The sequence below is a fragment of the Hippopotamus amphibius genome, chromosome 14 (assembly GCF_030028045.1).
Source record: "Hippopotamus amphibius kiboko isolate mHipAmp2 chromosome 14, mHipAmp2.hap2, whole genome shotgun sequence".
NCBI lineage: Eukaryota > Metazoa > Chordata > Mammalia > Artiodactyla > Hippopotamidae > Hippopotamus > Hippopotamus amphibius.
Window position 1 is genome coordinate 14,386,412 of NC_080199.1, and position 10,948 is coordinate 14,397,359.

Here is a 10,948-nt window from a genome sequence, read left to right on the forward strand (position 1 = left end):
AAGTCTGCGCACTGCAACGAAGATTAGCCCCTCCTCACTGCAACTAGAGAAAGACTGCACACAGACACGAAGACCCAATGCAGCCAAAAAAATTAATTTACAAAATAAAAAGAATGGTTTAAAAAAAATGCAAACACTATAGCATGTTGGAGTGCTAATATCAATGACCCAGCAGAGGAAGAAAGTGATGATACGGGAGAAAAACAATAATTGTAGAAGCAACATTTTTTAGAAGGTGAAAGGAAATGGAACCCAGGGCATAAGTATAGGAATTGGATTTTGCCAGGAATAGGGATGTTTTATCCATTAATATAAGAAAAGTAGCAGAATGGGTACAGATGCAGGTAGACTAATAAAGTCAGAGGTAGAAAGAAGAGGAAACTGCCCTGTGATGGCCTTCATTTTCTCAATAAAGGCAAGGTCTTAAAAAAAATAAGAAAGGAAAGGAGGGTTTAAGTTGGAGATTTAAGGAAAGAGGAAAAGGTTTGAGACACTGACTTTCAAGAATAAACACAGTAGGGAATTGCAGGAATGTTAGCAGTACTGAGTGTGCATTTGAAATAGACATTATATGCTTAAAATGAGACCAGTCAGCAAGGTTATCTTCATTTTTCTCCATCCCTGTTCAGCTCTGAGGTTCAACAAACAAGTTAGTTACATTGGATTTAATCAGTTCAAATTTTGCCAAGTAAAACAAAAGAGTACAGGGGCAAGAAAATTAAAGGGTGTTTTCAATGGAGTGACTACAAAATGGACCACTAAATCTATACTGAGAAAGCAGAGAACAGGACGTGGATGGTTCACAAAGTGTGTTACATCCCCACGTGGTCTGTAAACTCAGAGACAAAAACCAAGAATTCTATACTACATATGCCTCACCAAAGAACACGACAGTGAAGCCTCTGCTAACTGATTAAACGAGTCTTCTCTATATTCCACAACTCCAAATAACACAAACTCATCAGATTTTTAAAATGTATTTAAAAAAAAAAAAAAAGTAGTGTTCCAAAAATCTTGAAAAATCAATTTATAGTTGACACGATGTTTCCATATAAACAAAGATTAATAGCTGGACAATAACAGAAACACTATGGCAACAGAAATTAAACTTAACCACAATTAACTAACTGATACAGGAAAGTAAAGCCTAATTACTACGGGGCATCCCATCTCAGAACAACTCCCCCGTCCCACAGAGTCTAAACTACTACATTTCTGGGCACTCACTCAGCAAATGCTAACTAGTCGAGTGAAGTGGGACTTGGACACTACTGCTAACTATAGCCTATATCATTAAATGAATTTAAAGTAATTCTAGAAACTATCTGACTGCCTGCTAGAATACTTAGTTTACAAGAGGCCCCCCTTGTCCTCAGGGAATACATTCCAAGACCCCTGGTGGATACCAAAATCACGGACAGTACTGAACCCTACATACATTGTTTTTTCCTCTACATACACACCTATGATAAACTTTGATTTACAAATTAGACACAGAGATTGACAACAATAATAAAATAGAACAATTATAACAATATAACATAATAAAAGATGTGAATGTGGTCCCCTCTCCTCAAAATCTCTTATTGTACAAATGTAGTGCCTTTTCCATCTTAATTAAGCACCTATCATACACAGTGGCCGCAACTTTTGCAGTCTGAGGTGTGACAGCCAAACTAGCACAAATTTCTTTTTCCTTTCTCACAATTTCAAAGACAGAAGATTCATTCTTACTGTAGATCTTAGCAACCTCAGCATACAGTTTTTTTTCTTTCCTAAATCAAGGACTTTCACTTTTTCACTTAATCAAGGACTTTTTCACTTAATCAAGGACTTTCACTTTTTCACTTTTTGCACTTTTTGCACTTTACGGCTCCTCTTTGGCATATCCAAATTTCCAAATTGTCAGCATCTCTAGGCTTGCACTTTGGGGCCATTATTAAGTAAAAAAAGGGTTACCTGAACACAAGCCCTGACATACCGCTGATAATCCAGATGCCTACTGGGTGATTAACAGGCGGCATACATGGGACAAAGGGATAATTCATGACCAGAGCAAGACAGCACAAGATTTCATCACGCTACTCAAAAAGGTGCACAATTTAAAACTTATGAATTGTTTATTTCTGGAATTTCCCATTTAATATTTTCAGACCATGGTTGACCATAAATAACTGAAACTGAGAAAAGCGAAACCGCAGATAAGCAGGGACTACTGTACATAAATTACTGAAAGCCATTCGTTTCCGCAACTTTATTCTTTTCATATTTAAATAATGTCAAGAAAATCCTAGAGAACACAAAACATACTTTTAGTAAGTTAGGGTCATATAAAAAGTATCACGATTTTTTGTACTCGGGAGATTTCTAACTATTTTTTTCCCAATGTTCAAAATATATGGTTTAGTCAGGTCAGTTCAGTAAAATAAAGAAAAATTGAGTCCAGAAAGAACGTTAAGGAAGAAAAAGAGATAAAAGAAGGTTTGGTTCCCAGGCTGTGTTCCTACTTAAATCACCAAATAGAACACACCATTAGCAGAGAATTAAAATAACTTCCTTATCTGTAACATGAGAATACTAAGGTAGATACTACTAAAGTTTTCTTTCTGCTCCAAAAATTCTACTCCCTAAACTAGGGCTTTGGGTTTCTCTCTTTCAAAGGCCTTTTTGAAAAGGGGTGCTAAAAGATTTAACCTTTCAATTCATGACACTATTAGTTTCTTTCTCTGAATTACAATTAACAGAAAAGGCTAGGGAAAAAAAGATGAATATTTTTAAATCAGAAAAAAATAGGCCAGCTAAGCTAATTATTGGTGACAGTCTCCAACATATGTTAAGTCTGTTTCCCATTCACTCTTCTGATACCCGTTCTCCTTTATTTCTTCCCTCTCCAAACCTTAGGCCTAACAGTGGAATCACACAGTCCTGCATACCTCCAGAAGGACTCTGAGGTTTGAGAACCCAGAGGCAGAACTTATTTGGGAAAACAGGAGCTAATCATTTGCTAAAGAAAGTCAGAGGTTCTTTCTTATTTTAGACACCCATCAGCAAATATAATAACAGATACCTAATAACAGACACCAAAGTTAACTCCTCTATATAATTTATTATGCCAGTGATTTTCGCCAGTGATTTCTTTATAGAAATGCAAAATTTCAGGTCCCACCTAGACTTACTGAATTAGAAACTTTGGGAGTGAGGCTCAACACTGTTTAAAAAGCTCTCAGGTGATGCACACTCAAGCGTGAGAACCACATGTCAGGAAATCACCTTTCTGTTCATTACTGCTGGTGACAAGCAAGCAAACAAACAAAAATGCTGATTTTTCTCAGCTGCTCCCACTTACAAATGCTAGGGCCCACATAATGCTGTCAACTACTTAACTTCTGTCTTCAGCCCGCACACAAGATGAACTTTAGAGTCAAATAACGTGAGTTCAACTTATGGCTCTTAGAGTTAACAGCTCTCTGACCTTATCCAAGTTAATTAAACTCTTGGAGCCTCAGTTTCCGCATCTGTAAAGTACAAAAAACATCACATACCTCCATGAATAAGAGACAGATTACAGAGAGGTGCCTAGGAGATCGCCTGGCACACAGCAGACCTCCAATAAATATCTTTTTCCTTTCTTCTCTACCACCTATACCAAGTCCCTGCTACTTTACACAGACAACACCCTGAAGAAGATAGCACTCTGGCACCCCTCTGAGAAATGTCACCAATGCCTCCCATAGGGAAAACCTCTCCAGTGAGGTTTTTCTTCTGGAAAATACCACACGAGACAAATCAAGTGTTAGAGTCCTACAGAATCACATACAGAACAGCGATTCTAAAAAGGTGGTCTGCAAGTTAGTGGAAAAAGCAAATCATACAAACGTGCATACCTGCGTAACTTAAAAAATAACTGACGTTAAGTAGAATATAGGCAACTTTCCTCTTAAGTGGCCAAAATCAATTAAGGCTAACTAGACATTAATGCTACACGTCACGGGGTGGGAGGTATTAACATTAGAAAATGTGAAAGAATTGGAATGCATGACCTATATTAAAGTGGACCGGGTATTCAAATTCCAATTCCACAGATTTTTCTGGGGCAGCCTCACTGTCAAATTCTTTGCCCCTATGTTGTCACACTACATATTCTGATTTTTGGTTTAAAAAAAAATACATGGTCCTCAGGAACCACCCCCCCCCCCCAAGAACAAAACAAAAACCACTGCCATGAATGCGACCTAAAAATTGGAGAGTATTACTATTTTTTGTAACTTGATAATTTTGAGGCGAATTTACCAGAAACAATTCCCAACTTCAGTCCCTCACTCTAATATGAAGTCCAATATCAAAATGTTAAATTTAACCTCTTGACTACTAGCCTATTCACGGGAATGAAAACAGATCAGGGCAGGGTAACCAAGTTAGAAGCATCAGTTCAAAGTGCGCTTGCAACTTTCATCCTTACTGCTCCCGCTGGCAACTAAGAGGGGGACAGCCCCTTGTGTCTGCTGCTCTGTTAGGACAGCCAGCATTCCAAACTGTAGGACTGAAGTGACACTTAAGCCTTCGTGTCTTCTTAAGGGGACATGTTTTTCATTCAACTCGTAGAAGAAAAGTTGAATGACACCAGGCTGGGACCTGTAAAGCCCACAAACTTGGTGCCTTGCCCGCCGGGAGCTTCAAGTCCCGCACAGACTCCTTAACGCGGCAACCTATCCCTTCTAGACACAACACAGAGCAGAGCGGGCTGACGGCTACTCACTTTTAACACCCAACACTGTCCCCCTCACTTCTCCCAGCCGGACACCCTCCCCGCCGCCAGCCCCCGGAACTCCAAAGCGAAAGAAGCCTCTCCTCTGGCCCCCTTCACCGTCTCCTCCCAGCGCCGCTGACCGGGAGTTCCCAGGCGCCAAGCGAGGCCGGGACCCGACGGCTGCCCAGGTCTCCGCGCGCCAGGACGCCCCAGAAGTCACCGCTCGGTGCCCCGCTTCCCCCGACCCCACCGGCCCCGCTCCTCACTCCAAGCCCGTTGTCCCGGCCCCGTGGTCCGTCGGTCCCCTCACCGCTTCCCCAGACAAACCCGGAACCGGGCGCCGGCCCCCGCCCAGGGGCGGGCTCGGGCTCGGGCTCGGGCCCAGGCCGGGCCGCGGAGTCCCCGGCTCCCGCCCCGCCGCCCGGGCCGCCCCGAAACTCGCGCCCGGACCCAAGCCGGGAAGCGCCGGGAGGCCTGGCCCGGGAGCCCTCTGCTCCGGGCCGGGGCAGGACACGACTCACCTTCGTACTGCAGGTCCACCAGCACCAGCAGGAAGGGGAACACCGAGCCCAGCCGGCTGGTCACAGAGCCGGGGGCCACCATGTCCGAGGGCGCGGGCGGTGAGGAGGAGCAAAGGTGCGGGGCCCACCAGCCCTCCGCCGGCGCTCACGCTACAGCTGCGGCCGCCTGCCTTCAGCTCTCGCTCCGGCCTGAGGCGGCTGGCGCCCCGCGGAGGAAGGCAGCGGTGGGTGGGGCCGGGGCGGCGGTCCGCCCCCCGAGCGCCGCCACCGCCCAATCGCCTTCTTCCTGGTCGCTCCCCTACTGGGCTCGCCGGGGTCGTGGTTCGCGCTGATAGGCTGCGGGGGCCGCCGCCCCGCCCCGTCGCTGATAGGGTAACGTGGAGGCAAGAGACCAGGCTGCGTCCGCCGGAGCTGGAGCTGTCAGGAGCTCCAAGCCGCCGCTGTCTGCCGGAGGGGGGCGGCCGGAGAGGCTGTGTGGCGGCCGCCGAGTCCGCATGCGCAGGCCGCGAATGGTTTGGGGTTTTTTTGTTTGTTTGTTTGTTTTTTGGGTCTGTCCCCGCGCTCTGGGTCAGCGAGGGGGATGTCAGCAATCCGCGGTTTTCCGCTGTACTGTTTGGAGAGGGAGGTGAAGCCGCCGCGTCCGGAGTGAGAAGCCAAACCTGGTCCCAGGACGTCTGCGGGGATGGACCGGGGAACTAGGACGAGTCACAGAGCCTGCTGCCTCCCGCTGAGCGTCTCGGAACCTATACGGGCCGCACTGAAGAGTGCTGGAGAAACGATCGGGAGACGCTCGGGCTCAGTAAAGTAGGGTGAGCTGATGGAGCCGGGAGCGTTTCAGGGACAACCAGGTACACTAGGGACCTAAGGGAGGTAAGTGAGAATGGCATGGAAGCTTGGGACCCATCCCCCGACTGTCCTGTGGACCAGCGTGTCCAGAAAAGAGCAATTCTCGAAGATTCTGTGCGGGAGAAACCCGGGAAGCACAGCAGCTCAGAAAGCAAAGGGCTCTTGAGAGTGTAGCCATCGTCAACTATAAGGAAAAACAGAGAGACCTGTTAGGACGGATCTTGTACCTTGTGCTCATCCGAGGAAACTCAGCAAGAGACGTGAACTTGAACAAAATAAAGTTCAAGTTATGCAATTTGGCGTTAAACTTGTTCACGGCCACTTCCTCTGGCGTCCCCAGCACAGCGCACGCTATGCATCAGTGATGTTTCACACAGGATGAAACAGCAATGTGTTAAGCATTGTCAAGTGCAAACTTACTACTTTGCTAGTGAGTATGCATTTGCTACCTTGGTGCTCCTGCACGCTTGAGAACTCAGAATGGAAAATAGCATGGTGCCTTCGTGATTTCCTAAAAAATACACTCAGGAGGGTCAAAGCTTTCTAAGCTTTTATTCCACAGGGAGCTAATGCAAAGGAAATGGTTTAGAGAAAGGAAAAACAAACAAAAAACTGAGTCCCTTAGTAGCTGTGGTGGAGAGCAGTACAATAATAATGTAAAGAGCGCAGGATTCAGATCCAAGAAATGTATAACAATTCCACACCACAGCTCTTATCTAAGTTATCTTCATCTGTTAATTGGGTATGATACTGATGGCCTGAAAGGTTTGTTCTGAGGTTTCATGAAGGGGGTAAAATTCTTGTAAATTATAAAGTATTATACAAATGTTACTCCTCATCCTTCTAACAAGAGCGAGATCATGAGATTCCTCTTTGTATTTGTGTGTGTGTGCTTTTTTTTGCTTTTTCCTTTTCCTAACACAAGGTGGTGTTAGTGAAAAAACAGCAGATCATTTCAGTATCCACAAGTAGTTAGTGAAGACATCATCCAAATGAGGTACTGTGGCCAAGGCACCCAACAAAATGCTGCAAAGATTTTTGTAAGCAAATAATACTACATCAGGAATTATCACCAGAATGCTGCCTGTGATTCTGGTCTTAAAGCAGAAGCAGTGCTAAAGAAGTTCTAAGGATGGAAATTAAAAATGATTAATGAAATGATAGACCTTGTGCTATAGATAATAAAAATAACAAGGGCCTTCATTGTTGAGTGATTTTAGAAATTCATTGATCAAATTGCATAGCCATGAATCTGGAAGTCCTAAAACTAAGATTTACAAAGTATCCCTTGAAAGAGAGAACTTTACAGCAAAGAAGGAAACATTATTTTAGACAGCAATAAATGTAGTGCTAAAATTATATGTATAAAATACTTAGGAATGTTTTCTCCAGTGTTCCCCTGGGCATGGATTTCTCCTGATCACTCTTGCAAATAAAACCAAAGTAATTCAGTAATTGTAGAGAAAATTATATTGTTTGTATTAACATTTATGCAGTCCTTTTTAAAATTTAGGATAAACACTACTGTAATTGATAGTACCTATTCATTATGAGAGTAAAAGACTTAAAATAATGGTAGTATATTTAAATTGTGGTATATGCATTACTAGCATTATGTAATTTCTAATATATAAAAATATATCGATTTATGTTTATTGACCAGAAAAATAATGTTGGTAGAGAAATAATGTTGGTAGAGAGTAGTAGACAGATCTAGAACACATTTTTTGGATGTAAGGAAAGATTTGCTGATGGAGTAGCTATGGGGATACGTATAACATCTTTTTGCACCAAACTAAAAATAATAGGCAGCATTATAATTCACATAGTGAATGCTGCAGTATACATCCTTCTGCATTTATGTTTTTGAACTTGGGCTTTCATTTCTATAAAAGGGATTTCTAAAAGTGGGATTGCTTTGTCCAAGAATATGCACTTTTAAAATTTTAAGATGTATTGTCAGATCATTTTCCCTAAAAGTCAGGGTAATTTGTATTCCTAACAACTGTTTATGTTCCTACCTACTCACCGTCACAGATATAATTGATTTTCATAGTTTTTGCCAACCTGATGGTAAAAAATTATCCTTCTAAGTCAAGTTTACTATTTGTTTGCAGGGATTTAGGGAAGCTTTTCAAACTGTGGCATTCTCATGTAAAAACTTGGCTTTAAAACCATGTCCTGTCTTCTGTCTGTTTGTCCACCCTGTTTTATGTTGCTAGTAGGCTTCTGGCCACATCAATCTCTGCTTCTTTCTTTACATCATTTTCTATCCCATTTGACCTCCTTGCTTCTGTCTTATAAGGATCTTTGTAATTAATTATTTAGGGCCCACCTGGATAATCCAGGCTACTCTCTGCCTGCAAGATCCTCGATTTACTCACATCTGTAAAATCCCTCTTGCCATAAAAGATAATGTTGTCGGGGGATAAGATATTTTCAGGAGGGAGCACTATTCAGCTTATCATGATACTCCCCACACTTCAGGAGATAGACCTTTAAGTCCCTTCCCCCTTGAATGTGGGCTGGACTTAATGACTAACTTTCAAAGACTAGAATGTGGAAAGGGGAGAGCGCAGTAACTTTATGGTGGAGAAACTGGCAAACACGACCGTGGTCAAGGTAAATATTACCAATGTTAAGTTATATAGATCCCATAAATCCCTCTGATATGAGGTCATGAGAAGGGCACTTCACTTCTGTGAAATTCTTTCCATTCTAGTTTGAATATGAAAAAAATTCACATAAACTAAAATTGAGGGACAGTCTGTAAAATACCTGATCAGTATTCCTCAAAACTTAAGAGATGGGAGGAAACTAAGGAGACATGATGTCTGAAAGGTGCTGTCTTAAACCAGATCCAAAATAGAAAATGGACGTTACTGGGAAAACTACTGAAATCCAAATAAAGTCTCAAATTTAGTTAACAGTAGTGGACCATTATTAACTTTCTTAATTTTGACAAATGTACAATGATTGTATGTAACATATTAGCAATAGGGGAAAATAAGTGAGGAGTGTTTAGGACCACTCTGTAGTATCCTTGCTGCTTTACTCTAAAATTATTTCAAAAATAAAAGTTTACTTAATTATGAAGGGCCTTAGTATTTTTAAATCAACTGTAATGGGTGTTTGTATAAAATGAGTTTTTCTGTAGCTAAACTTCCTTTTCCTAGCAGAAGGAAGAGAATTAGCACTTCACAGAGATAGTTTAGCACTTCACAGAGATAGTTTCTTAGTTGTCTAAAACCAGTGCCTCTGCTTTTCTTTCCTGTTTTCCCTCTTTTCCCTTCACTTGGGAAATTGTTGATTACTTGATTTAAAATCTGTTATGTACACACTCCAGGAATATTCTAGTCCAGGTAATCAAAATATCTGCAAGAGAAAGTTCATTAACTGTACTTTTTGTTTTTAAAATGTGAACAAGTGCATGTAAATGATAGCCTTTGTTAAAATAATTATTAGCTAAAATTTTTGAAGCATGATTTAAAGATTCTTTAACATTTGGCTCTGGAATCCAAGGTTTTAAATTGTATTTTTAAAGGTTCATATACTATTTCTGATAAATAGATGAATCTTTGGACAATTGGGATGAGTTTATACTGATTTAAAGACAGCTCTATGTCCACCCTCATGTTCATTGGCGCATTATTTACAATAGCAAAGACATGGAAACAACCTAAGTGTCCATCAGCAGATAAATGGATAAAGAAAATGTGGGGTGTGTGTGTGTGTGTAACAGACTAGTATTCATTTAGAAAAAAGAAGGAAATCCTGCCATTTGAGACAACATGAATGGACCTTGAGGGCATTATGCTAAGTGAAATGTCAGACAGAAAAAGACAAATACTGTATGATCTCACTTATGTGTGGAATCTAAGAAACTGAACTCATAGATACAAAGAACAGACTGTTGGTTGCCAAAGGCGTGGGCAGGGAAGGGTTGTGAAACAGGTAAAGGTGGTCAAAAGGTGCAAACTTCAGTTACGAGATAAATAAGTCCTTGGAATGTGATGTACAGCAGGGTGACTATAGTTAACAATACTGTATTGTATATTTGAAAGTTGCTAAGACAGTAGATCTTAAAAGTTCTCATCATAAGGAAAAAATTGCAAACGTGTGGTGACGAAAGTTAGCTAAACTTATGTGGTGATCATTTTGCAACATACACATATATCAAATCATTATGTTGAACACCTAAAATTAATACAATGTGATATGTCAATTATTTCTCAATAAAAAATTGAAGAGACAGCTCTATGTCTTCTCCAGATTTTAATACATTATATTCTATATTCAATGGGTAAACTCTTCAAAATTTAAAGCTTCTAAATTTCTGAGTTAACTGAAATTATAATAACCAATGTCTTGAAAAAGATTTCTTATGAAATTTCTATAACATAAATCATAAGGACTTAATTCTTATTTTCCAGATCCCTACATCTTTTTTTTTTTTAATATTTATTTATTTATTTGGCTGCACCAGGCCTTAATTGTGGTACACGGGATCTTCGTTGCCATGTGCAGGATCCTTGATGCTGCATACGCGCTCCTTTAGTTGTGGCATTGTGAGATCTAGTTCCCTGACCAGGGATTGGACCCAGGCCCCCTGCATTGGGAGCACAGAGTCTTATCCACTGGACCACCAGGGAAGTCCCCAGATGCTTACATCTATATCCAAATATATAAATAATTGCATTAAATGTAAATATTATAAACACAGTAATTAAAAGACAGAGTGTCAAAATGGATAATAAAAAAAATAGCATGAATCAACTATAAGCTATCTACAAGGAAAGTAAAACTTCACACTGTGGTCAATTAATTTCAACAA

General features: G+C 41.2%; 1 protein-coding gene across 1 annotated transcript in view; it reads right to left on the reverse strand.

Moving 5' to 3' along the window:
* The window catches only part of DNAJC3 (DnaJ heat shock protein family (Hsp40) member C3), a 65,039-nt gene extending 59,543 nt beyond the window's left edge, over positions 1–5,496 (reverse strand). Inside the window, exon 1 of the mRNA XM_057707372.1 lies at positions 5,269–5,496. Coding sequence (XP_057563355.1) covers positions 5,269–5,350 — 82 coding nt within the window. The 5' untranslated portion in view covers positions 5,351–5,496. The remainder of the gene's footprint in view (positions 1–5,268) is intronic.
* Positions 5,497–10,948: the final 5,452 nt, after the last annotated feature.